The sequence below is a fragment of the Phaethon lepturus genome, unplaced genomic scaffold (genome assembly GCF_000687285.1).
Source record: "Phaethon lepturus isolate BGI_N335 unplaced genomic scaffold, ASM68728v1 scaffold33486, whole genome shotgun sequence".
NCBI classification, from domain to species: domain Eukaryota; kingdom Metazoa; phylum Chordata; class Aves; order Phaethontiformes; family Phaethontidae; genus Phaethon; species Phaethon lepturus.
The window spans coordinates 18,579-46,550 of NW_010548879.1; the positions used below are offsets into that span (position 1 = coordinate 18,579).

The 27,972-nt window shown below is 44.9% G+C and overlaps 1 protein-coding gene across 3 annotated transcripts in view; it reads right to left on the reverse strand.

Annotated features, from left to right (window-relative positions):
• Positions 1-1,693: 1,693 nt before the first annotated feature.
• The window catches only part of NPRL3 (nitrogen permease regulator-like 3 (S. cerevisiae)), a 43,328-nt gene continuing 17,049 nt past the window's right edge, over positions 1,694-27,972 (reverse strand). For all 3 annotated transcript variants that reach the window (XM_010290119.1, XM_010290118.1, XM_010290117.1), the window contains 7 exons: positions 21,178-21,315; positions 20,287-20,443; positions 18,338-18,444; positions 16,933-17,062; positions 8,495-8,684; positions 7,148-7,340; positions 1,694-1,921 (listed from right to left, as the gene is read on the reverse strand). In XM_010290119.1, the coding sequence (XP_010288421.1) occupies positions 1,756-1,921; positions 7,148-7,340; positions 8,495-8,684; positions 16,933-17,062; positions 18,338-18,444; positions 20,287-20,443; positions 21,178-21,315 (1,081 nt within the window). In that variant the 3' untranslated portion in view covers positions 1,694-1,755. The remainder of the gene's footprint in view (positions 1,922-7,147; positions 7,341-8,494; positions 8,685-16,932; positions 17,063-18,337; positions 18,445-20,286; positions 20,444-21,177; positions 21,316-27,972) is intronic.

The following is a 27,972-nucleotide window of genomic DNA, read 5'->3' on the forward strand; positions in this document are numbered from 1 at the left end:
GCAGCCTGCTGTGAGGTACAGGGAAGGGAAAAACCTCTAGGATTTAGGGCAGAACCTGCAGAACTGCAGCCATGCTGGCAGTTTGAAGGGCGACAGGGACACCCCCCCACACACACACATCCCACCCTCACCTTAGGAGTCGCAAGCAAAAATCTCTCAAAATTCTTGTCCCTGTCATGTGAAAAAACTCGTTTGGCCCCTTCTGAACAGCCCTTGTTATGCCAATCACAGTAGCTCACGTTGAGATGCGGTTGCTGGGGTCTGGTTGGGACTGCCACCCTATAGCAATGTTGATCTGATTTTTAGGTTGGGCATTGCTTTTGCTCTTCATTAACAAACATCCCTGCTTGCACCTGCAGGGGAAGGCTTACTGAAGGGACTCTGAGTAAGTAGCTGTCATCGGGTATCTGGCGGACACCAGGCTCCCCTGGTGGGTCTGTGCCTTTGCTGGTGGTAGATAAGTTGCATAAAGCTCATAGTTTCACCCAATTTGTGTTGGCAAGTGAAGCTGCTCTGTGAGAGCCTACAACTCTGGGAAAAACTCCAGCTTGTGTGTGTGTGGTATAAGGGAGAGGCTTAAGGAGGAGCCTGACAGTCTTTTAACAGCACATGCCCCTGGAAGCCGCCACCATGGAGGTAAAGGTCTCCCCCCATCTTCCCCCGGTACGCAGCACGGGCAGCAAGCGGCTGTGGGGGACTGCGGCCTCATGCAGGCCAGGCATCAGCTCCTGTTGTCCCCAGAACCAGGGCTGTTGCCTCTCGTTCTAGCTCGGGCACGGCTGGAGGAACAGTCCTAAACCAGATCAGGAACCACAGCCGTGTACAGACCTGCATCTCATTTTTCAGCTGGACAGCTTTAACCCTGGCCAGCTCCCCAGTCTGGTTCCCTGCAGCCACAGCCAGACTTGCAGGGAGGGGAATGAAGGAACAAAACAAGCCCTGGGGCACAAGTCTGAGTGCCCTTAGCACCAGCCTCAGGCTTTGTGGAACCGGTACGTCCATACACTTGCAGCTTGGCCAGCCACTTTCAGTCCTGCTCAACAACCAAGCCCCCTCCCACCCCAGTCAAAAACTGGAAATGCTGAAAACCCACAAACATGTAGGCTGCTTGGTGACAGCTGTGCCCTAGATACTTAGGGATAGTGCGGAGAGGAAATAACAAGCCATAACACGGTGCACTCATTCATGAAACTGTTTACTTGTGATACTTTGCCTTCCTACCTATGTCCTCACGGCTGCCAGATAATGATGATCACACAGAATTCCTCAGGGCCCAGGAACATTTCCCTAAATGCCAGCCCAACTCCGCTCTGCCATGGTGCTGCTTGCGGCTGCGTGACCCAGAAGTCATGCTGGAGAGCAGAGAACGCACTTCTGATGCACCAGCGTCCACCCAAAGGTGAAGCACTGTCAGTAACGCTGCAGTGGAAACATTCTCAGCCCACTGTCACAAGCCCTGGGGAGGGAGCAGGGTCAGGGAAGGGCGGTGAACCGGCAGCTCCCGTGCTGCGGACATGGCGCGGCAGGAATCCAGGCTGAGCAAGCGCATGCTGTCCTGCAGCAGGCCCCAGAGCCCTCGCACAGACGTCCTCAGCTGTCACCACAGGGAGCAGATGGAAAAATCAAGGCACGCGGGGAGAACCTGCTCTATGTCACATGGTGAGAAGGCATTGAAATCGCCTCCAGTGGTTTTTTGACATCTTTTAGACTATCAGTATGGAGAGCGTAGCAGGTTCCCTTCCTTTGCCAGTAGAGTCACTTTAAGAGAGACTGAAAAACTGAAATCACAGGGTCCTCATGGCTGGTCACCACCAGCACGCTGCGGAATTTGTCAAACAGCATCAGCAGCTGGGAACGACGCATGTTCTCATTGTACATGATCTCCTCCAAATGGTGTCGGCCTCGGAAGTAGTGCAGCAGCCTGCAGGGAAGGAGAGCAGAAGACACACATGGGCCAAAAGCAAGTGCACACACCAAGAAGTGATACTGCCACCCTCAAGGTTTCCTCTCCCATGAGACGCAAATCGGAAGGTGTTTGGGTTGTGTCCCTCATTTACAGGAAAAGTGAAGTGAATTAAATTGGCTCTTACCTTAGGTGTGCCTAGCACACAAATCCCCTGGAAAAACAGGGACTTCCCTGCCTTGGGGCTTGGCAAAGGTCCTCCCTGTATCAAAAGGTTTCCTAGCCTGGGGCATTTCCTGAGATTGTCGATTTTCAACATAGTTTTTAACTCCAGAAAATGAGGAACCACGAGTGACAACAAGCCTTGAGAAGTCAGGAAGTGGCTGCTCTCCCCCACCTGGGTCTACACTGCCCTTTGCCACAGCTCGGCATCAGAGACCTGGGTACCTACACTTGCTTCTAGAATTAAGAGCGTATTTTCCCCTCGCAGCAGCCCAAGGAGCTTGGTAACTACAGGTCATGCTCTTGAGGTTTGGTCAGCTTGGGGCAGGCGGAGCAGTTACAACAGATGGAGAGGGAAATTTTGGTGGCAGGCACCACAGAGGAGCTCTGAGAGCTATAAAACCCTCAAAGAGCCCCAAAATGCTGAAGTCTAAGCTAAAAGCACACTGGCTTCTTAAATTCCCAGTTCTCTTTAAATAGAGACAGCACAGATACCCCGTTGCCGGCCACCAACGGGCTACAGACATCAGATAACCTTGGCCCTGCAGAGTCTATCACGGCTGGGTGTAAGACGAACCACTGCAGCAAGTCCCCGATTGCCAAGGACTTGTTCCCCAGAGACCCTTCAGAGCCCTAACAGTCTCCAGATGAAGCTAGAGTTTGCCGCTCAGTCTCTTAATTGTCTTAACAACCTCCCAAACGTAGGAACCATACTGCGCATGTCACTCAAATACTACCCATCAAGGCCCAAACGCATCTGCCAGAATCACTTCCCCAGCTATGCAGACAGAAGTGCGTCCGCACGTGTTACACATCACGCTCTGCTCTGCGTCTCAGCAGCTTTTGCTCGTGTTTCCATATCCATCTGCGGCTTAGGAATATGCTGCCTTGCCGCTTCATGCCAACTGACAGTAAAAATGAGTGGAGATGACAAGATCTGGTTTCCAGTTCATTCATACAGCCCTCACACAGGAACAGCCCTTGAAAGACACCAAATATCCATTAGAGCATTCCTGCCTGTTTTCACAGGACGGCAGGATGAGGCCTCTCACACTCTCCCTGAAGGACTGATGTGTGCCTGGCTGTCTCCCACTGCTCAGGCCAGGCACTCCTGTCACCCGTTGCCCTTCTCTACAAGGAGTCTCCCTCCGTCACACCTTCCCTCTACACTGCACAGAGTAGGTTTCACCTCTGTCCACTGCCATTTGTGTTTCCCTGCTCCCCAATCCGCCCCGTCCCTCCTCTCACCACCCTCTCGTTCCCCAAATGGCTGTATGTAAGCTCAGAACCGGGAACCTCACTGCCTCACCCTGGCCGGCAGCCCCCACCACACTGCGGTCTCCCTTCTGCTTTGGTGTTCATCTGCCAGCTCTCCTGTTGGCACCATTATGTAGAACATAACTGCTACGTCTCTGTACTGCAGTACAAACACACACCAGACGGACAAGCTCCCGTTGTATTTACCTTTCTGCTATCTGGGCTGTGCATTTCCCTGTTGCAGTATGTCCCACCGGGTGTTTAAATCAGGCTAATTGGCTTCCTTCCCTGGGCCGCTGGCAACCAGTGTGCACTGAGAAATGGCCATTAGCAGGGACAGCGTGGGTTTGTGTCTGCGTTTGTCAAAACCAGACCGTTCATTCCCTGAGGTATTAACAGTAATTTTTATATCTTGAAACTTGCATCACTGTTGAAAGAGTGATTTTGAAGAAGACTTTAAAAGCTACGTATTCTCTCCCTTCTATAGAGCTGCTCACTGTGGTTGCCCATGCGCTCATCTCCTGGCACAGCTGTCTTCTGTGCAAATGATTTCGACCTAGCTTTCAACAGCAACACAGAGTAAGCAGGAGTTCTCCAAGAAATAAATCCATCCTATATTCAAAAAGAGTCTGGATTTGTAACCGGTCAAGATTAAATACTTTCCACTCCAATAAAAGCTAGAGAGGATATTAAAGCATATCACAAAAATGCCGTCTGGAAGACACCTCCGAAGTCTAGTCCAGCATCCTGCTCCAGCAGGACTATTGCCAACGCTGTAGCTTTTTCTAGCCAAGCTCTGAAACCCTTCAAGGATGGAGATCCCTCCACATGCCTGGGTAACCGCTGCTGGGCTGCACCACCCTCCCGGAGAGGAAGTTGTCCCGAAGTCCAACTAGAATCTACAGAGCTGTAACTTGGGGCTCACAGCTCCAGTGAAGATTGGCACTACCTTCGCCTTTTTGAGCGGTGAACATTTACAGGACCCACACGGGACATACAATGGCACTTCTTGGGGCAGCAACACTGCATTTGAGCCCCTCTGAAGCTGCACAGGTATGTCTGTTGACAGATGTGCACTTCCAGATCCAGATGCAGTGATGGAAGATTATTGCATTCCATTGCTCATCACTGTTCTCCCCTCTTCAGGTTATAAGAGCTGCCCCTCTGAGTGTTCTTACACACTAAAAAAGAAAAAAAAAAGGACTGTATCTCAGACTAGTCATTCAAATAAAAATAGCTTATTTCTGGCCCAAGGAGATATCCCTTCCACCAGCAATGCTTGAAAATGGATCAGAACTGTCCACAGCTTAGTGCCACCACCGAGCATTCCTCTGTAGAGTAAAGGATCTCCATCTCCCAATCTAAGAGCAAGGGAAAAAAAACCTGAAAGTAACTCCACACCCATGGGTTGGGAGAGAAGCCATCAGTGAAGCCTCAAACTGTCTTTAAAAGCACCGCTTAACGTGCAGTGAGGAACACTTTGTGTACATTACTGAAGGTCTAGCTCAAAAAGAACTTGTCTCCTTCTTAAGTTTACTTCTGGAAGGACATGCCATCCCTCCTCCAGCAGCACCTAAGGAAAGAACTTGGATTTCAATCCCCATTCAATGTTACGAGAGTTAATGCTGCCAGTGCTGGAGCCAAGCTTCAATATTCCTTATTTCCCCTTAAAGTTTCTGCCTTGCAAATACCAGCTGTGCATAGCAATGGACAGGCACAAGCTCCTTCTGCCGTCTGTTTAATGAGTAACAGGCGTTCAGAGGCATAGAGGCAAGAAAATGTATCGGGCTGAACTTTATTGCTGTGCTGAAAATAGCCCATCCCCTTGTGCGCACACAGAACCACGCCTGGAAGGGCAGTTGCAGTATATTTAGCACACTAACCGTGAGAATACTGGGAGGCAGCTGATACAGCAAAGCTATTGGCTGTAGCATAGCCCTCATTAGGCTGCTATTCCTCAAAATGAAGCAGAAGAGCTGATGCAGTAACCTGTATGAGGGTAATGGGGGAGATCACCTCATTCACTGCAGCGGCTTCTCCACAATTGTTTACACTTTCATAAAGAGCAACACGTTTACCCAGGCGCTCATCTCTCATGGGTTACGGCACAAAGAGAGCAAATACACCCACAACCTCCAAGTTATGATGTCTCATAAGGCCACCAGTAACCAAGAGCGTCTTGCATAAACATTTCTGTACACTCCAGCATCCTACCCATTTGTTTATCCTATCTTCTCTCTTCCTCCCTGCTGACTTAAGGGTAAGCTATGCAGTCGTCAGTTCAGTCTAGAGTAGAACGGAAATTCAGGCCTGGCAAAGCCATCCTGGGGATCTGCAGGAGAACCTGATGCATGAGCAAACTGCTAAATAAACATCATTAAGACAGCTGCCTGATTATGGCAGCTGATTTTATGAAGGAATCAAAGTAAGTTTTTGCATGTGCGATTCCAAACCTTTCAAATGGCTGTTTTACCCAGGTGAGGGAAGTGATAGGGGAGCAATCATGAAATCCTTTCCTCTCCTAAAAATCTGCATTGCCACTAAACTGGTCCAAAGCATCCCCCACAAATTCTGTCTTAAGGTATCACTGACTGCGATTTTGTTTTTACTTTCCTTTCTCACTGGCTTTGTAACGACTTATCTGGTAATACGGAAAAAGCATTTCAAAGTTCTCAAATTGCCTCTCAATCAGAGAATATCCTCTGAACAGTTTACAGAAGATCGAGAAGGAGATGAGTAATTCAGAGAGCAGTAACTACCCACAAGCTTGGGAGAGCTCTATGAAAATACCTGAGCACAGCATAGCTGCAAACTTTGCCGCAGACAAGGAAAGGATTTTCTTGCTATTGCAGTTTCTCTAGGCTACTTGACTGTTTCCATCCTAGGGCAGGAACCAGGTTTTCAGGGGATAACCAACTGAATCTGGGAAGTATAGGAAAAGCTGCAATACTTGCCTCAGGTCGTTTTCTGCTCCATAATTATGAAAACCAGTGAAAGTTGCATTCCACTGATGCCACTGTGTTTTGAAATGCTTAGGAAGAAAAAGTCTTTTCCCTGACACCTTTTTCCCAGATGGCTGGTTAGGAAGCCATTCTGCTTTTTACCATGTGCAGAACCACATCTTGCGTATTTTTGTTGCATTGAAATTTGTAACAACAAAACTGGGTGCTACTAATCACACGTCCTAATGACTTTAACTTAACTAACCTAACCAAATTAGCAGCTCCTCTCTGCAAAACAGACCTTGAAACCTTTGTAGACTGGTCTGCAAAAGTATTCAGGCTGGCTTTGTGTCCGATGCTCTTTTTCTCTGTTTCGTATTTGCATGGGGTTTACAATCCTTACAACAAAGGATAGCTGGCTTGGAAAGATCAACGGACACAAAATGACAGCATCAGCATGACCGGGTCTTTGCTTTGCATGCTTAGAAGGTTTTTTGCAGGCTATGCAGTTTTATGTCTACCATGTGTGGACGCAGGAAAACTGGCAGGCAAGCAGTGAAGTCCATGTTGTCCAACCATACGCCCTGATGCTCCTTCACACATCCAGGACTCTTTGTTAACAAGTGTTACTGTAACACGTATATTAGTTTTTGTCAAACTCTGATGTACACAGATGAAATAGGTCTAAGGGGGACAAACCCAAAAGAATTTATCCTCCAAATCCCAAGCTAACAGAATTTGCTCAGAGACCACACCAATCCTTCAATAAAACAGCAAGGATAAGAAAAAGAAAAGACTACATTCTGCACTCCTCATTTCCTACCTTGCAAACATGCGAAGATCTTCTGGATTTTGGGCAGCAGGGACATTAAGGATAGCTTCCCGTTCATGCTCCAACAAGCTGGCTAGGAGATTCTCCGTCATCCTTTTATTTAGGGGTGAGTCCCCACCAGGTATCAACTCAGCACTGGAATTATCCATGCTAGGGCTCGTCAGAGTCATGTCATCACTACTAGCTATCAGGGGAAGAGAGAAAGAAACACAGAATTTTTATGTTCCTCAGCATAATGATGCAAAGATTATCAATTCAGGCTGTTTCCATGCAGTCTTTCCAAATAATCCCTTCAGATTTGTAGAGCAAAGAAAGTGGCTCTCGAAATGCTACATGTATCTGCAATTAGTCATATGACAACACAGTGATTTTCTCAATGGGGAAGTCAAATGTTTCAACAAAGTCATCATTTTATGTGGAAAATTGTACTTCTGGAGACCATAAACAGTCCATAAAAAACATCTGAAAAGAAAATTCCCAGCCAGCTCTGCTGGAATACTGTAAAGTGGTAACATGAAAAGCCTAACAGCACAGAAGGTGGGAGCAAGCAGAAAGAAACGCCAAGAAGCAATATCCTCTTGTGAGTGAGCCAGAATAAGCAGATCGCAGACTTATCTGACTCACATTCCAAGATTTCTGCCCTAATTCACGACTTCTGTAAAGCTGAAGATTGTACAGAGAACCTCTCCCGATATCCAACCTCAGTGGCCTTCTGAGAATGCTGCTCATAACAGCACAGGCAGGAAAGTCGGGGGATTTCAGAATTGTAACTGATTTATACTCTTGAAAAAAATACTTTCCTGGAATCACCCTGAAGAATGGCACTGAGGAGATTAAAGAAATTCGGAGACATAAACAGAAATCCACCATTTGTGAGAATGACAGCTAGCTCTGCATCTCCTTAGGGGGCTCTACAACCCACAGAAACCAATGCTCTTTGAAACAAATTCTCGCCATTTTCCTCCTCTCCTGCAAACCAAAGCTCATGCACTAACAGCGGTGCAGCCAGAGGTCACGGCTGTTACTCCTGAGTATAGCAAGGAAGTTACTTTGAAAAAAATAGAAGTACCTCTGATAAAAAATTTTTTACATGACCAAATAAGAACTTGGCAAATTACAAAGCACTGCTTGTTTTTAAAAACAAGAATTTACGGTCTAATAGCCCTTAAAAGTTTCACCAACACCCAACTCTAAATTTAAGAAGGGCTGGACCTAACTAGCAAGCACTCCAGCACAGACAAATTGTCCTGTTACCAAGGCCTGATTACCCCAGGCATCTCTAAGGGAAGCTCTAGAAGTGGGCTGTAATCTGAACAGCAGAGAAAAGTGTGCTCGTACTTGGAGAACCAAAGCTGAGAGCATTGGGGGTGCTTAAACTTCGGCCTCCAACTCTGGCAGTAAAGGGCATGTCTTCATCTTGGGCTCGGAAATCCTCCTCATTTGGTGGCACCATCAGACAGACGTAAGTGTGAAGCTGAATAAGAAGCCGGTGTTGGAGCATCCATATCACCATTTGTATGAGCTGAGTCTGCAAAGTGAGAAATGAGGTATTAAACACCTGCGAAATAAAATACAGGAGGAAAACAGTGCACAAAGGTTAGGTTTTGTGACTAAGAAGTCACAAAGAGAAGAGTTTGCCACCCCACACAACAGGTTTATCTCTTCTCCAGTCATAAAAAGGTGACCAGGCACACATGTTCATCACACCCAAAGCATTTGTGGATGCTTAGGCTGTAATCAAACCTTTAACGATCAATATGTCTTTATGCAACGCCGGCCAGCACAGCCAGTGTCCTCAAACGAACCAGCCTGCCTCCTTGCCCTGGCCCCAGCACCTGCTGTGTTCTAGCAGAGCAGCTGATGCCCTCACCACAAAAGGCGTTAGCCATACAACCCCACCCAGAGCTGTTCAGTCCTCTTTTAACAAAACAAGTTTAGTAGGTGCTAAAAAAATGGGATAGTCTTCCTTCTGAGAGGCCAGGCATGGAAAAGGAGTCAACCAGGTGCAGGGCTGTGATGCCCAGCAGCGTGAGCCCCGAGATCAGTTTGCTGGTTTCTAAACAAGACCCACTAAAATCACTAAAATCACCAAAGGGTTAATCCCAGAGTAGTCAGATTAAAATTCAGGTTCCCCTAGAAAGCCAGGGAGAGGGGCAGAGCTGAAGCAACCAAGACAGGTACCCAGAAGTAGGAGCCATTTGCCGTCGGATGGGAAATTGCTGCAAAGCCACGGGAGAGGCTCAGGAGATCAGAGCCCTGCCAGGACCCAGCGATGCAGAAATAGCGCTAACAGCAGCAGAATCCTTGGCAAGGGACAGCACCCTGCCGCTGCCAGGGAGTCCCCTCTCAATGCAAAGCGTTAATATTCCTCGTTCGCTCGCCATCCCTCCGCAATACCAGGGCAGGCCGAGCTCCTAAAGGCACCTAGGTTTTCAGGGCGCAGACAGGCAAGTGTTTCAAAAGCACCAAGAGACGACACTCGTATTAAAAAACGGGCAAAACACCTTTGTGTTACAGCAGCTGAAGACCTCCAGCGTCCCACGCGCGATGCTGAAAGCAGTGGGCAGAACGAGGGACAAGCTTTTGTAGGCTCTTGGCATAGCCTATTTTCAGGAGTTTTGGAGGAGCGTTCAAAATGCACCATCGTGTCTGAATTTCTGCACAAAAAGCCTTTTCATATCACTGCAGGCAACCCTTCCCGTAGCGAACAGCTCTGAAAACCCTGATTCACTGACAAAAGCTGTTTGGGGATTTCATAGCAACCAACACTGTTTTGGTGAGAGAAACACATGCAGAATGAGCTCAGACTCTGAGAAGGAAGCTAGCTCTGCTGTATTAATCATCAGGATAACGGGCCAAATCTCAATAAAAGCCCCAAACTGAAGTTCATCAGCCCACATAATTTTCCTTTTTCCGTAAATCTTATAATTTGCAGTTCCTCTTCTGCTATCAAATCACAAAAGAAACGTCTTCTGTTTGCAGACAGACCCACACCCTGTCTTTTCAGGGATTACCACTTTTGGGGGCCAAATGGATTTTAATCTTAAAACATATTATCTGGGATTGCCTTCAAACATATCTTTTTTGGAAAAGCCATAATTCATTTTCCATCTTTAATAGAAAAATCTACAGAAGAGGAAGGTTGGCAAAAGATACCAAATGCATAGTGTTTTGCTAACATCTGAAATCAGCCTGGAAGAGAAGAGGAAGCTTACTCCAGTGATTACATTGCTTAGATTAGATTAGATGCAGGCCTGCGCAGAAAGAAGTCTCATGTATTTCACTTAAATTTCCAACCTGCTGGCATACAGCGATGCCTGATTAGCTAGTTTCACATCAAATGAAAGAGGTCTACACGTTTCACAGCACAAAATAACCCTAGAAAAATCCGAGGCAATTCAAGGAGACAGTAAAGACAAGCTCTACCAGACCTGCAGAATCTGTCAGGTCGGGCCTGAGCTACACCAGCCTCCACTGGTCACTTTGGTGGTTTAACATAATTACAAAAATAGCCGGTTGCTTTCCTTACAGCTCCATGTGCGTGGAAAGTCTTATCCAACACACTAATTCTCCATACGCACCTTCACCTCTACACTCTTGTATAAGTATCTAGAAAGCCACCCCCTGAGCCAGCAGCTGTGGCTCAGTGGAACAGGAAGCCTGGCAAAAGCGGTGTTACAGCTTTACAACCGTAACGTCGTGCAACCGACGACTGCCAAATGCCTTTGTGCCCTAAGTCGGAGAGCTGGAGATCTGCTGTGACTAGCTTGAGAGCATACTGAAGTGAGACTGAACGACCATCCCTAGATAAAAGAGAATTATGATCATTGACAGTTATCTATAATAAGCTAGACTTCAGTGGGAATTTGGTACCTCTTAACATCTAGTCCTAGAAAAAAGCCCAAGCGATGCAGTGTCCTGCAACTGGCACCATGCCCAAAATGGTGTGCTTTGTGCCATCACTGCAAATGTGCCTCACACCATTTCCACTTTTCCTGGTTTAAACCTATTTCTTACCAAAAGCAGCAAGTCTTTTTGCTGTTAAGGTCTAGCAGAGGCTTTGCTAGTACCTTCTGCTGCTTGTCCTTCTGGACACAAACACTGAGTTTACATCCATTCTCCATCTGCTCCTCTTGAGCTCTGATGGAGCGTACAGTCAGGTCTGCGGGAGAGGAGGCTTCCCTGCACCATCTGTGCTGTGCTGGCTGTCAGAAATGCTCTTCCTCCCTCAGAGATACAGGGTTATCTTCGTGCTTCATCTCAGTCTACTGATTAGCTGGGCTCCTTGCTGAAGCCAAAAGGGCTGGGAGTAGCTTCCCAGGCAAGGGCATACTTCAGTCCCAGGACTGCCTCCACTCACTCACTCATCATCTGGCATGGCAGGAATCCACAGCCAGCCTTTTTTGGCTGAAACGCCAGGACCGTGACGGAAATATAAACCAAAACATTTTTCATTGCTTAATTTAACTAACAATCAACTCTAAATTTCATCCATATTCCTTTCATCCTTCCTGTCTCCCCATGCTGCCTCTTTCCAGTCTGCTGTGAGGGGGTCCTGTCTGCCGCAGCATCTGGACCACTCCTGCTGGCACGGATCAGCTCGCAGCCATCCCCTTCTTCTCCCAACCTCGTGGCGCAGCAAGCCCCAGCCGAAGTTAGAGCGTGCAAGGCGGCACAGAAGGCGTTGGTAACAATACATCGCTTTGTGCTTACTGACAAAAGCAGAGAAGATGTATTGGCTTCTGAAACACAGGCACTATACGTCAGCCCATCTGGGCAGTTTGGGACAGTCAGAGGAAAGCTCAGCCCCAAGTCTTGGAGGGACAAGATCCAGCATTCACTATTCTCTTCCCTCTTGAGTAACGTGTTAAATACAACGCATTTCCTGCAAGAATTCTTTAAGGCTGTTTTCTTTCCCAGGCCTAAAAAACTAAGGAAAACACCAAGATAACTGGGACCAGCAACAGGTTCAGGAAAGGGAAGGGAAAACAGCAACGCAGAAGCACTCAACCCTAGCTTGTTTCTCACTACAGGAGGATACACTCTTAGTTAAAACACAGTTTGTTTTGCCTACCGAAGTATATGAGCCCCCTTTCTCCAGTCTGGATTATCCAGTTATTTGACACGTGCACTCTTCAAGGTCTGACTTGAGAACTAAGGGCTGCCTTGGCTCAGTAGGACCCTCAAAGTCGCAGGGGTAAATGGATGTTTGCTGAAATATATTTCCTTTCTTTATCATTCAAACCACGCTGTTCTATGAAAAACAGATCACCTATTAAAACCTTTCCCTATTTTACAGAAAACAGACTCTGAAGACCCCCTATTAATGTAGGACAAAACACTTATTGTTTAATATTGCCATTTTAATCATTAGGTAACTGCTCTGAATTCTCAGATTAACCATTCCCTCCATTTAGGTCTAGGAAGACATATTTATTTTAACTTGCCACGCTAATACCCCCTGGTTTTATACCTAGTCCAAGTGAATATAAATGCACCTTAATACTACATCCGTACCTCGGCCAACAAAAGCTCCCATGGCTGTTGATGCCTTCCAGATGCCCAGCAGAACATTCCCATTTGCAGCGTGTCTCTCAGAAGACACAATTGCCTATTCAGTATTTGCATGCAGCTCTCCTCCCACTCCCATCCCCTGACATACTCGCTCACTTTCCACCGAGCTTGTTACACAAAGCACAGCACGTTTTCCAGATGCATAAGGCAGAGGCCTCATCTACCAGTGCCTTACTCCCAAAAGGGTGGTCAGACTTATTAAAACAAAAGTGAAAAATTAAACGTATTTTCTTCAGTGGCAGCTGTCATACTTTCCCATCTGTTTTTTTCCGCAGTTATCCTGGCCCTGTCAAGGGAGAACTAGATAACTACAATAATAATAACAATGTGCATTATGATAAAGAGCTACTGTAGTGAAGAGGCTGCAAGGAGGAAATGGGATGTCTAAGTCACCTAGGTACACTCCTTCTACCTTACGGTGGAAAGATCCCGCCTGCTAGTCCACATTTGTTCCTCAAGGCAGGGTAGAGAGATGTTATAGCTTCTTCTGAAAAGATGAACTAGCTGAGACCATAATGCACAGATGAGAGGAGGCCAAAAAGCATTATCCCTTTCTCTTGGTTTGCAAAGAAATTTAGCACAGAGTAGCTGGGTGAAGAAACTTTGGTATTGTACAAAGCCAGCCTTGCACTGAAAAGCAGGTTAAAGCATTCCCGTGCACCCATTGCAGCACTTAGTACACATACTCTGTCAATGAACGTGTGCTGACCTAAAGGTTTTAGGTCATCAAGTGTTTCTGTGCTTCCACAGGTTATGAAGGCGTGTGCACCACACTGACCACTCTGTGGTCACACCAAGGCTGTGCCACGCATGTGAGAGGAGAGCACAGGGACCAGAACCAACTGGCAGCAGAAGGACGGACAGCTTCTCTGGGGTCGGGGTTGAGGAGATACAAACTGCTTCTTTTCCAGTAAAAACACAAAAAGGGAAGATGAGTGTCCCTATTTTATCAGCTCACAGGATCTCCTCACTCCATGGCCGCACCCAGCAGCATGAGCTAAACTGGTTGCTATTCGGGACAGTGCCAGGCTGCAATGGATTGCTGCAAGTCTGGGTGACTACACAGCACAGTGGAGCTAACTCACACCATGAAAAGGAGAAGATAGCTTCTGCTTTCCTCACTCACACCCCAGCTGCAGCAGTGCCTCCCTCGTTCTGCACCAGCCCCGGAGTTTGCTGGATCTCCCCCGGCGCGAATTCCACCTGCTAACCTGGCAGAAAACTAGTGCAGCTGAAACAAGTTAACTGGATAGAGTCAAGCTGGAGAGGAGCCAGAGCTCTAGCGCAGAGGGAAGAGGGAAAGGAGGAAGGCATGTGTGCACACACCTGAGAGTGGAAAGGAAAACAGGGCCTCCTCTCTGCAGCCCCGATCGTTAGATCGGCGGAGCTGCAGGCGTAGGCTCATCCTCACGCTGCTGCAACAACTGCTATCCAAGCCAGGCAGGTTAGACACAGAGAAAGGGAAGCCAGCATGGAGATCGCTACACGAATACCAAAATCTTTCCAAATTATAAGCACAAGACCACTGATAGATATACAACAACCACAGAGTTCAACTGCAATATACTGCTCATCGTCCCAGGCAAGAAAAGAGGTCAAGAGGACACGCTCAAGAAGAGTTCCTGTCTCTAGCACGGGGCACGGCTGAGAGCGCTGGCAGTCCTGGCAGACACCACTCACTAGACGTTTCCTACCTACCTGACAGACACCAAAAGCAGAATGTAGACATACACTCCATCTTTCAAGGCAGTCTTGTCCTTGCTCCGAGCAGCCAAAAAATACTACAGCACACCAAGTATACATATACCAGTGTCACTTTTTTTTTTCCACCTACCCAAAGGAATGGAGTAATTCCACCCATGTAACAGTAAGCGAACAAAAATAACTGTGTCTTCTTTCAAATCAAGCAGTAAAACTTTGTATTAAAAAAAAAAAAGGAGGAAGGGCTCATTAACAGCTTTCCTATTTTGTATTGTGGACTTTATTAATGCTTTCTGTACTCTCTGCCCATCCAGAAGCACATGCCAAAAGGAGGGAGCCAATCCCAGGCTTAAGACAAGAATCAAATGGGCTGGATCCCGTAAGACCATAACAGTTTCTGCAGAAAACACAGCCCTTCCCACCATATTGACCTTCTAGCACAGATGACCTTCGGAAATACAGAGACAATACAGTCAGCATGATGAAAAGCACAAGGTAACAGACTACTAGTGAAAATCTTCAAAGTTAAAAAAAACAGATCCCCTCCTACATACACAAAGAACAAAATTACAGTGAGAGGTCCCAACTTCACTATTTTTTTCAAGGGCAAAGCAAATACAATTTGACAATATTTACAGTTCAGAGTACAGCATCTTTTATAACTGCACAGTGGAACAAAAACCCACCCACATTTCATCAGATTAATTGTTCTGTCGACTAGATCTCTGTTAATTACAGTTGGAGCCTGACCACTTCAGGACAGGGATTGGATTAATCTCTCTTAAAAGACTACTTTCTAACAAAACAATAATACAAGGAGTTCTACGTAGGTAAACCAAGTAGAAGAAAATGTACTAATATGAAAACATCTAAAAACTCTCTCTAGTCTAAACTCCCCCAAGAACTGTCATGCTTAGCTTTGCAAAAAGAAGCTCGCCATGACTCAGAAGAGCCCACCAGGGTATGGTGGGCTCCTCCATCTTCAAGCGGTGTCTTGCCAGTGTGGCCCCGAGTCTGCTGCAACCACAGTTCTCACCTCCCCTTTTCAGACTGTGGAAGGCACTTCTGTAGCTTTTCACATCATCCTTCATCCTTCCATACACGCTGAAAGGATGATGAAAACAAGCCTTGCTGTTGACCTTTAGGATGCCACCACAGACAGGTGAGTGTCAGAGAGAAGGCGCACACTCTGAAAAGAGCCATTCTAGCACTCCAACAGCTCTGGCAAACGTTGATCGCACGCTGTCGTTTCAAGGCATACTCGCAGCAGTAAGTGGCAGACTGTCTTTGTGTATTTTAAACAAAAATAGGATGTCTGAGAACAACCAGAAGTATTGAAGGAGAAGTATTAAGGCAAGTAATTAATTTTAAAAGGAGTACTGAGAATAGGAATGCCTCCTGAAACTACTGCAGCTAGAATAAAATTCATGCTATTAATTCAGTTTAAATTTCCAGGACACTGATTTGTCTGTAACTACAATGAAGTACTGACAAAATGGTAAAACTGCTCTTCCCCTGCCTCCCAAGGTGGCAGCTGACCAGTACATACTATTGGGATTAGATGCTACATCATTACTTATCTTTATCTCTGATCATAGTCTCTGCCAACCTGCAATTACAACAAATTCTTCTCTCACAATTGTGCCTGTGTGCGCAATTGACGTTAATCTTCCAGATATTTGAACAGTGGCTAAATTCACATAGCCAGCAAGTCAAAGTATGAAGGCTAACAAACAACACTACAAGAAATCAGCTGAAGCAAGCTGCCTATGCTTCCTTTGCCACAATGAGCTGTGTTCAGAGGTCCAAGCTTCTTCATCTGGGAACATAACAGTGTGTCAGCCGGGAGACCTCGCACTATTGAGCTCCTTCTTGCATTTCACCAGTTCCCAGAAATGCCGCAAGCCATGATCTATGCGTAAGAAAAACAACAGCTCACAAATCCAAAACCCATATATTATTATCCCAAATCTGAGCATTAAAATGCTAATGCTGTAACACATGGACTTCTGTTGACTACATGCTGAGTCTACTTCCTCTAACAGCCTTTGAGCAATTCGTTTCATAGCAAAAGCTAAGTGAATAGACAGTTGGCTTTTAAAACCAGATTGTGAACTTAAAGCAGATGGAATATAATAAAATTAAATGTGATTGTGAGGAATCCACAAACTTGCACTCAGCCCTACTAATTCATGACAGTTTTCAACAGACCAAATGGAATTTCAGTTTTCCCTACTATATCACTCAAGGAAAAGAAACATTCTGATTTTTCTTTTAGGATTGTGCTTTGCTAGCCCAGAGCATCTGCACAGCTTCACCTTGAACACCCCCACAGCTTTCTGGCATGTGGATATGAAACAACAAATATGGTTGGAAACACAGTAATTGGCAACTCCTAAATCTGCCATAGCAGGCTCCTGACTGGGTAACTCCAGAAGCAACCCCGTTCCTTTTTCTCATTAGCAGGAGAATGAGGAGCTCTTGTACACGCCCCACCTCACCTCCTGAACGGGCGGCGCGAGCGGATTCTTGAACTCCGAGAGCGACACTGGGAGGGAGAACTTGGAAAGCATCGACGGCAGGTTGTGGCCCCGGAACTGACAAGAAAACGCATCTGCTAACGGAGAATAACTACAGAAAAGAGGTAAAGGCAGAAATCAGTTTTATATTGCTGGTCAGTGTAGTATTTACCCATTTAAGCATTACAGAAGTGCCAATTCCCAAATGAAATGTTCTCTGTGATCTAGAAAAACAGTAAGGATAGTTTATGGCATGTTGCATCCTGCAAAAGTAAGCAAGAAGCATATGCACTTTCATCTTGGTGTTACATTCAGCTCCAGTACATTATTCAAGGTGTGGAAGGAATCCAGTGGAGAAAAATAAAAATCATAAAGTCTAGACCTGCGCAGCCTCTGATCAAAGGAACAGGGATTGGGCAGTCAAGAGAAGACAGGGATGGGCAGGATATACACACAATCTTTGACTATGCAAAAATGCAGCTGCAGATGTGACTGTTCTCCCTGCCTATGCTGACAGGACACGCGATATGACTGATCAGAAGCAAAAGAGGGTCATTTTCCTAAATATTAGGAAAACTGTCTGTCTTAGGATTTCCATCTACAAAGGTCTTAAGAACAGTGCTGCCAGGTATGACACAGGCACAGTTGTTCCCAAATGACCGCAAGGTCCCTTCCAGCCCTATTTTTATACTTCTATCACAGAAGTTTTGATTTAAAACTATTTTCCTATAACTGAGTTCCAACGCAGATTCTAAAAACGTCTCAAAATCCAACACAAAAAGGGTTGCCAATCTTCAGCACAGCAAAAATACCCACCACTGCCTCCCTATCTTCTTTGCATTGCCGCTGCCTGCTCTCACAATGGCTGCATCGCCTTCTGTCTGCAAGAAGGCATAGCAGTATAAAATGCCATCACATGAAACAATACAACAGTGATAGCAGCACTATCCTGATTTGCTACTTTTGATTAATTTCAGGTGACACTGTGTGCCAGATACACAGATAGTCCTGTCAAACACTCATTTATTTAACTTAATCATAAAGTATTTTGTTTTGTAAATGTTTCCATATAGCTTCAGGTTCATACAGCCTTTCCGCTACGGACTTTCAGTGAGCAAGGGTACTGAAAATAGGTAAGGTAATTGCTTTTAAGGCCCGCATCACTGCAGAAGCATATTGATCCGCCCTGATGTTCCTCTCTACTGCACACAAACTCCTATATGGCTTTGCAAGTTCAGGCACATGTAACGGTTTGGGTATTGTACAGTCTCAACAAATTCATACGTGAAGAAAGATCCAGCTCTGTATCCAGTAAGACAGGGAAGAAAAGTGTATCTGCACTTCTCACCACTTTGTTGCTACAGTCACACGTTTTCCTTCTACTTACAGACAGACACTGGCATTTGGAGAAAGCATGTAGACATTGTTTTCACACAGTGGATAAATAATAATTGCTTTTCCCCAGTAGACAAGATGTGCAGCAAGCTGGAAAACCTGCATGGAGAAAACAGGGGAAAATTAGGGGAGGAAAAGCAAAATTCAAACTCTCAGCAAGAGTTCTGTACAATTACAGAAAAGTCTTGTTTGAGCTGAAATGAAAGAAAAATGTTCCATTCTTTCACCCTGCCTTCAGAATAAATTCACGGTTTAATATAACATGTGGCACATCAAAAAGCATTTGACAAGGTTATGAATTTCCAGAGGTTCGCTTCACATTTCTAAGCAACTTAGTACTTCCTGCCTTAAAGGAATTTCTTCAAACCGTATCAATACAAGTTTAGTTACTTTTCATGCCCCAAAAACCTATTTTTGTTTATGCCCAAAATGTATTAAGTGTTATACATGAAAAATAAAACAAAAGAAACAGCCTCTATTATGACACAAACATGAAGGAAACCAACACTGCCTTTTTAATGCACTGAGATATTTCAGTAATGAGTTACACACAGTACTTTAATGTGTTAAACAAGTCAGTGGTTGTTAATGGCTCTGGAAGAGCCACATAAATAGCGTCTACAAGACATAAAATCCAGCCTGTATCATTAGATGCATTTAACTTTGCTTTTTTGTGGAGAACAAAACTACAGAAGCAGTAGGGAATTTCCAGAGTTCATCCCGTAGCTATATAACACCAAATAACACCACAGACCACTGTAAGCAGACCTGGAAATTTTATTACAAACCAGGACCTTTGCTTTTGAATAAGAGAAGACATGGACCTACGATCAGGACCATCTGAGATGGCAACCCGTGTTCTTTTCCCCGTCACACAGAGCATAGATCGCATGCCCGGGTCTGAATCAACCCTGAGAAGCACGGAGTGGCTCTCCCCTCTCCCAGATCATCTAATACAATCATCAGGCCCGACAAGCAAAAGGCCACAATGACCGCAGTCATCCTCAGTGACCTCGTGTCTCAGGTGATTGCCAGAGTCTCATTACCTCACTGGCATAAACTTCCCTTTCCAAGGGCTCGTCACATCACCTTCAGCAATTCGGATTTGAAAACTGGTTGTCAATACTGGAAAGGCATTCGGACAGAGCTGCTGGCTTGGAGAGACTGGCTCAAAATTTTTGCCCAAGCCTGAACTAGAGCTTCTTCCTGGGACGCTGCAAAGTCCATGCACTAATGTACCAAGGGAAATCGATAGGTAGGTTTGCACAGGCTTTCAGAGCTCTTCAGTAGAAAAGATCTTCACAGATCCTGAGGAAGCAATGTATTTGGCCACGGCAGCTGCAAGCTTTCACTTGCGTTTTGGGTGCTCCGTTTGCACATGGACATGGCAGAACCAAGACAGGCCACTGTGGTGTAAGTCAAGAGGTACTATTTGATCTGCTTTTAACTACCTAATGGAACAGCAGAGATGGGCACAGGCACAGGAGGCAACACACACAAGGTGGAAGATGGGTAATTCCCATTAGATGTGAGGAATGTTTTTCACTCTAATGCTGGTCAAATGCTGGACCAGGGACCAGAGAGGCTGTGGGAGGTATCCCTGGAGGTATTCAGAATTTGAATGGACATGTTCCTGAGCAGCCTGCTTTAATGGACTTAAACTCAAAAACATAAGAACTGGCATGGACTAGAGACCTCCAGGCACCCCTGCTACCCCACAACAGTCTGTGATTCGGATGTGGCTGGCAAGCACCGTCGCTGCACCGCTGCCCTTCATTTCTCCATCCTTTCCCCACACTCTAAGGCTCGTGCTTTCTCAGTGCTCTCTGCTCACACCGAGAGCGTTGACATGCTCACGTACCACAGAAACCCACTGGCACACAGAAAGAAAACACCTCATGATTTAAAAGAATTTCAGCTGCGGCTGACAGTTCCCCGTACCTGCAGCAATGCCAAGTCAGCATCTTGAGCCAGTTGCTGCAAATTCTTCACAGCAGAGGTAGTTTTAATTACTCTCACCAGGGCAGGAGAGCAGTCCAACGGGAGCTCATTAAGCAATGACTTCTCATCATTTAAAAGTAATAAGGCATGGTAAGGCCTGCAGAAAGATAGAATACATTTGCACAGTAAACTTCAGCTTTTCCTGAAGGCTTAGTTATTTGCAGATCGTGATACCTGGGGTCAATCTACTGGTAAAAAAGAACTAATATAATCCTTTTGCTTTAAGTGGGTTCAGAATAAGCTTATTTTTATGTCACAAGGTAAGATGCTCCCTATAAAAGGGGGATAGAGGGTTATACGGTAACTGGATGCCCCAGTGACTAGAAAAAAACCCTGCACTGTGCTGGCATGCAATTAAGCCTGGAGAACTAGTCTGAAAACTGCTCATCTGCATTACTGAAATACAGAATGGAGTACAAGAAAAGAAGAAAGCAAGAGCTAGTTACTTTTCAGGTAAAAAGCTGTATACGTGGAATGCAGGAAATGAGACATCATGGGGCCTGAGCTCGCTCTCTTCTAGAAGCAAAATTACTTCTGGGTCAACACACAATTCCTCTGACTGGAAACAGCACAGACCTCTCTTGCAGCATCACCTCACTACAACCACCTAATGCTAACGCAAAGGCTGTGGCTTCACACCACCACGTATTCGGCAGCATCATGGCAGCACCGCATCAGCTTCAGGGAGTCTCATCTCAGCCCATGCCTCCTCCACCACTACAGCTCTGTGTCACACCATCCCCCAGCTGTGCCAGCACAGACATTTGCGGCACCACACTTGGAACTGGAAGAAGGACCAGACACACTCTGAAGGACAGAGCTTGCTCTTACCTGATAGATTTCAGGCTTCTCTCAATTGCTTCAGGGGGTATAAAGTTTGTGGCAACATAATGGATTTTATGAGGCAGGCAGAAACTCACTTCCAGCCAGTTGTTGATATGTAAACGGACCACCCCTGTTGTGCAGAGACTAAAATAGGAAGAAAATACATACATACAGCATTTACCATGTATAACAAATGAAAACAGTGGTCCAGATTCATCCCTGCACAGGAATCACATCAGGACAAGAAAAGACTGAACGTAGCCCGTCTATCCCCGTGCTGGCCGAGGACCAGCTGATTCCTAGCCGCAAGGGCTACTGTAACTTGTACTTAGAGAGCATCATCCCCTACGAGGCTTTGGGGGGATTTGAAAGACTTCACCCCACTGATCTTACCCTCCCTTTGCTCTTAACATGGCAGCAGTATCTCAAGTTAAAAGAGTTTCTTGAAGATATACTGCAAGGCACTGGAAAATTCTCTAGGCCAGAGCTGCTAAAGGGCAAAGATTAATTGGACACGATGTTTTCACCTCCAATTTCTATCTTCCTCCCCAAGAAAAGATGTCTGTACTGGGCAAGGGCTGTTACGCACAGCACATTTCCGCAATAATGGACTCCTCCAGTTCTGCTTAGTTGTTTGTTTCCCACTAACCTGGTCCTGTTTGCAACATGAAATCACAAACGCGCTTGTTAAATGGTCTCTTCATTCTAGGAAACCACAGGGACTAAGCTAAGCCTTTAAGCTGACTTTAGACAACAGGACTGGAGTGGAAATGACGGACATCTCAGGAATGACAATAAAGTCTGACCCTCATGTTCAGCCTGAAAGCAACTATAAGCCTCTTTCACTGAAAAAAAACCCAGAAAGCTGGGAGATTAGAGCGATGAACGTCATTCAGGTAGTTTTACAGAAGTCTGTAAATCTAGACAACAGATGAAATATACCTAGTTAGGCAACTATATTTACTTAAAAATGGGTAAAGATACCATAAGGAGCTAAGTTGGCAGCACCTTGCAAACCTTCACAGCGCTGCCCAGCCCACGGGCTGGAAATGCCGGCTGGGAACAGCTTTGCCAGAGGCAGTGGGACTGAGCACGGAGGAAGAGGTAAGGCCCGCTGCATCTCTTCATGTATGCTCAGTTGGGAACACATATGAACTCGCAAATCAATCTTAAGCAACAGCTAATCACGTCTACACTGGAGAGCTGAATTTCTCGATATGTCCTTTGATTTTAAACTTTGTTCCAAAAGAATTTTTTGGGGCCTAAAATAAAATGTCAAAGTTTGCACTCTGAAAATTCCAGTCTGAATTTTGAATTCAAGTGTGTTGAGACTCGCAATATGACTTTTGTGTCTATAACGCCCATGAATTTCCCCTCTACACAAAACAGATTTTAAAACACGCCAGGAACAGGCTGGGAGCAAATACATGTCTTGGAAACTCTTTATGTGGTGATTAAACATTTATACCTAGCATTCAATTGTAGGCCACAAACTAACATGCTCTTTTTCAAGTTCATCTGGTTGTATACAGGGTTTAGAGAGACCTGAAAATTCAGCTTTAAATCAAAAACATTGGGAAGCTTTGGCTGCTGGTATAACTATTCACCAAACCACAACAGAGCGGTGAGAGAGCAAACACGATCCCGTCCTGCCTCGTGCATGATCAGACTCATTAGGGAAAATCTCACTGCAGACAATGCTTTTCAAAAGCAGAGGCCATGGGTTTGTCCTCCAATCTTGCAGTGACCTCTGAAAAATAGCGATTTTTCAAGTTGAAAATGGAGCAGATACTGTATATGTTCGCCTTTTTTTTTAAAAGGATCTGAAAGGATGAATCCACTGTCTCTCTGGCACTATCACCTCACATCTGATCAAGACTCCAAGCCTTGAAGGAACAAGCAAAGCACAGCAAACACCTCCGTTTTTCTTGCGTTAAATGCTGCAGCTCCAGTAACACTGCTTAGCCCCCCAGACATACACCAACTGACAGATAAAGCTGGATTCTCTCAAAATGCGTCAAGGTAAAGGGCACCCTGAAGCAGTAGTTATCCACACTATCGACCAGGCCAAATACGAGAGAAAACATGACAATAAATGAATGGGACAAGCAAGTTAAGAGACTCCCTGAAAGCTACTGGGGTTGTTTAAACAAGTTATCAAAAAGAAGCAAAGATAACATGAGAACATGAAACACTTGCAGGGATATTTCCCTTTCATAGTTTAACATCCACGAAACAGAAAAAAAATACAGTTGGTTCCTTTCATTCGTTGGTCCAAGTGTACCGAGGCAGAAGCTTTAATTACATAATTACTCTCTCCACAGCATAATTTTGCCTACAGTGCACTATACAACAAGAGCCTAGAATTAAGGACAAGAAGAAAACCAGATTTTCAGTTCTGATCTGGATCTTAATTTCATTCTTCTACATTTGCATTCAACTGTACAATTTCAAGCCTTCATTATAGCTTTATGTACATGATTTCTCCCTTCACCTGCCCCTCCTTGGATAGAAAATAATTTCAGTCTGTAATAATTTGACAAGGAATAAGCTACATCTTTCAGCAGCAACGTACGCAACTGCCCTTAGCCAGCCAGAATTAAATTTAATTTCACTAATATATAGACAAAGATTCATGCAATATGAAATATAGTCAAATCACAGAAAGTGAAGTTCGGATCCACATTTGCCTTCATTTTTACAGATTCCCCATGAAGTCATCTATTTAGAAAGCTTTTTATTGTGAGCCTCACAAATCTCCATGAGCTGGCCCCAAGCATTTTGGCTGGGGACCAGCAGACCCAGAAGCCACCTTCTTTCAGGGGCAGAAACAGAACAGCAAATACCAGCAACAGAAGAGAACAGCAAGAAAAGTTTTCAAAGTCACATCAGGGAGTCATCTAGCTCCAATTCTACTTTATCCCTCTTAACTAACTAAAACTGTGGAGCAAAGAGTCCAGAAGACACAGGACTGTGGGAAGGTAAGAACACTGCATCGGCTGCATTGCACGCCGCGAACCTCAGGGACACAGTTTAAGTAGCTCCGATAGGAAATCTAGAATTGCACAAAGATTCAAAGGTGCAGTAGGTACACCAGGAATTTACAGAAGGCTCTCATTTGTTCTTTGCTCCTTTCCTAACTACTCTTCACGTTTTATGGGGATTTTTTGCAGTCTTACTGCACCCTGGGCTTTTCAACTGAGTTGACATTTTCACTGAACTATCTGCTGTAATTCCAAAAGCTCTTTTCAGAGCAGTTACGTGCTATGTAAGTGTTGTTTGGCCTTACATGCATTACTTTACATCTGTCTACACTGAATTTCATCCGCTGTTCTACCAGTTAACTGCTATCCAGAGCCCTTGCTGCAACTTTTCCTTTTTCCCACAGACTTCAAGAGTAACTGGGCAAAAATAGCTTCATTCCCCGTACTCTAACTGGCTATTAAACCCTCAAAGACATTCCATTTTATCCCATGAAAACTTAGTTTCAACACTTTTTTTAAAAAAAGGCTATAGTTAGATAAGACATGATGAGCAATACTGAGCGATACATGGTGAGGGATTAGGATACTGAGAGGGGATATCATAGTCTAAAACTGAGACAGGGAGAAGTAAATAGGAAAAAGCTGTTTAACATCTCCCCATCGTAAGCCCTACGAGACATCTCACGATACTAGAAGGAGCAAAGTTCAAAAGAAATAGAAAGAAACACAGAAACTAGTTAAGCCATGGACCTCCTTATCAGAGGATGCTGTGGTTGTTCAATATTTACTCTGGCTCACAGGATCGTGGACTAATTCCGGGAAGTGAGATTAGCTGAAGGCTGTTGAATATACAGAAACCACCTCCAGGGCTGCAGGAAGCTGGGGAACATTTTTGGGAATATCACTGCTCTTTTGCTCCGTTCTTCTGCTCTGCCCTGAACAACGATTGTGAACCACTGCCCCGAAAGGGGAACCCAAAAGTTGGCCAATACCCCACAGAATTGCAGGCTTTTTTTTTTTCCCCAATAACTATTTGCAAAACAAAGACAATCCCACTTCATATTTTATAAGACAGTTATGAATTTTTACATATACACACCTCATTTTATGTCTATCCTATTTATATCTGAAATTAGTAATACGTTTTCTAGTCTGGTAGAGGTGAGCTTGTAGCTTTGGAGTTTGTTTATTTTTGCTAGAGGTTGTGACTACTTAGAGCTTTGAAATGGTTTCACATTTCCTTGTAAAGGACACAGACCATCCTTTGATCAAGTAACTGTAGTTGGCTTATATTTTACGGTAAAGCCACATAATAATTCTAATAATTCATTAAATCTCGTATAATTACTCCACTTTTCCCTGAGCTGCTGATCAACCAGTCAGTTCAAATCCCATTAGGCTAAAAATGTATAAAGGCTCTTTGTGTATTACAAAGAAGAATCAAACAATTCAATCCTCCCCCAAAACCTCCCCATACTTTCACTGTTATTCCAATATAAAGCTAAGGCAAGTTTGCTAAAAACAGACAGGCAGTTAGCTAGTATCAACCTAACATAATATCGGCAGTTGCACATAAAACTTGGTGAAAGCTATCTTAATTCCCTAAATTGAACACTGGCTTAAAAGAGACATCCATCGTGACACTGGTGAATTTGTCAGCGCTGGAGGCACCAGCAACTGGAGTTTCTTGGTCCTGAAGCCATTGCTTTTTGTTCCGCACCACTGCTGGAGTTTGCGGACAAGATAAATGAAGACTCCCAAATCTATTTTCTGAACTAATGAGAAAGAAACATTCTGGTTTTCCCCCATTAGAGTCAAAAAAGGTCCCAGGAACTAGATGTTGATTACCTCAGAACTGTCAGTTTAATAATACTCCATTACTATAGCAGCAAGAGTGTTACAGTCAAGATGACCTGGCTAATGATTCCTGCCTTATAGAATACAGGCATTTCATTCAAAACACAAGGGACATCTTGAGCTACAGAAAGATTCATGCTTTTGTACAAACCAACTTGCTAAGGGACATGTTTGGTCTTGCCTGAAATACCTCAGCACCATCTACAGGAAACCAAGGGCTAGACAGCACCTCTGGAGCAACCGTGACAATTCAAGAGGCCTTCGACTGGAATTGCAGAAATCAGCAGACACTGCGAACTGTTGGCTTGAGCAAATGTCAAGTGGAGGGCTGGGTTTCCACCTGCAATTCAAAGTGCTCTCTCCACCTAACTATGCTGTTCCCTATGCCAAAGGCTATGCCAGAAATCCTTTTACGTTTAAAACAGCACATTGCCACCGCATGCATTTGAAGATTTACAGTTCCCAGCAGTCTTTTCTCCTCTCAAAGACACAGACCAAATCTTTCCATCTTTCCTCTTAGGTCACTCTCACTCCTCCACACTCTCTAGGTGGCCCAAATCCTTCTTGAAATGTGGTTTCCAAAACTGGAAACAGTATTCAGCTGGGGGCAGAGGGGGGATTTACAATCCTGAGCAGGACTGGTTCCCATCTTAAGAGACAAGACTTTTATTTTATTCCTTCTTAACTATTTGCTGTTTCTGCAACCCTAGGTCCCTTGTGGCTAACCCTCATTTCAGAAAAGACCACACAGACTCCACTCCAGAGCTGCTGGCACTCAGAATTCTTTGTCTTGGAGTTGCAGAATACAAATCCTATTTCCAGACCATTTCTTCTACCTGACCAAAAAAAAAAAAAAAAAAAAAAAAAAAATTCTACACCTGCCCAGCAAGGTATTGCAGCCCCTCTCGCCTGATCTGACTGCAGGTGTAGTAAGCATACTTCCTCTTCTCTCCTATGAAGCATTAATGGAAAAATCCTGCAGAACACCACCTTATTACCCAGCCAGCCAACAACACTATTAACTAGTCTTCAAGTAGAGCTTCCAATCAAATGCACAGACATTTTATATTTTTCCCAACACCTTATTTCTTACATTTGCTTATGACAACGTCATGTACAAGTGTCCAAATATAACTTGCACCACTTCTCCCTGACTCACAATGCCTAAACGAGGGTTGTTTGGCCTTATTTTACATCTCGGGGGCAGCACCAACGTGTGTTTCTCCGTGGTCTGTCTCTTCCTCCTTATTTCATGGTTGTATTAGCATACTCCATGAGCTTGGGCTGTATGTTCCTCCAGCCACAGCTAAGTGCCACAAGATGTCACTGTGTCACTAAAATGCTTGGAAACAAGATCAGGGTTTGCCCAGTCACAAATACATAGCCCTAGAGGAACAGAGAAAAGTAGCAGGTGAAGTTTAATATTAGAATTACAGGCTGCATAGAAAGTGCCTTATTTTAAACTTTAGTACCGGTTTTGTGAGAGTTGTATTGAGAGTTGAATGTATATCACATTCCTTCCAAACAGGCTGAAATTCAGAGCTCTTGAACATAACAAAGAACAGCTTACTAGAAGTTTTCTAATGTGCTTTTGCAATCATTACAGTATTTAGGCTTTCAGCATCTTACCTTATGGGGCTTTGCAATTATTCTCTCTGTACAAGGGGAACTGCAATCTAGGGAGGCTAAAGGGTTTGTCTCATACCATACAATGTGCTCTCCAGTCAATCAAGGAACTCCAGAGTAGTTCTCCCAAGCCCTGACAAACACCCTAATCAAGGGGCACATCATCTTCCTCCCCAGCAAAACCTCCTGTGCTCCTTTGTCAAGGTCCTTCACCAAGTGCATATCCTGAACGGAAGCGTCTGCTCTGCACAAGGAGTCAGCACCGACAGGCTGTCAGAGCAGAAGTAAGCTGGAGGAGGTTGGTGCTGGCTCCTGCCGAAATTCAAAACCAACA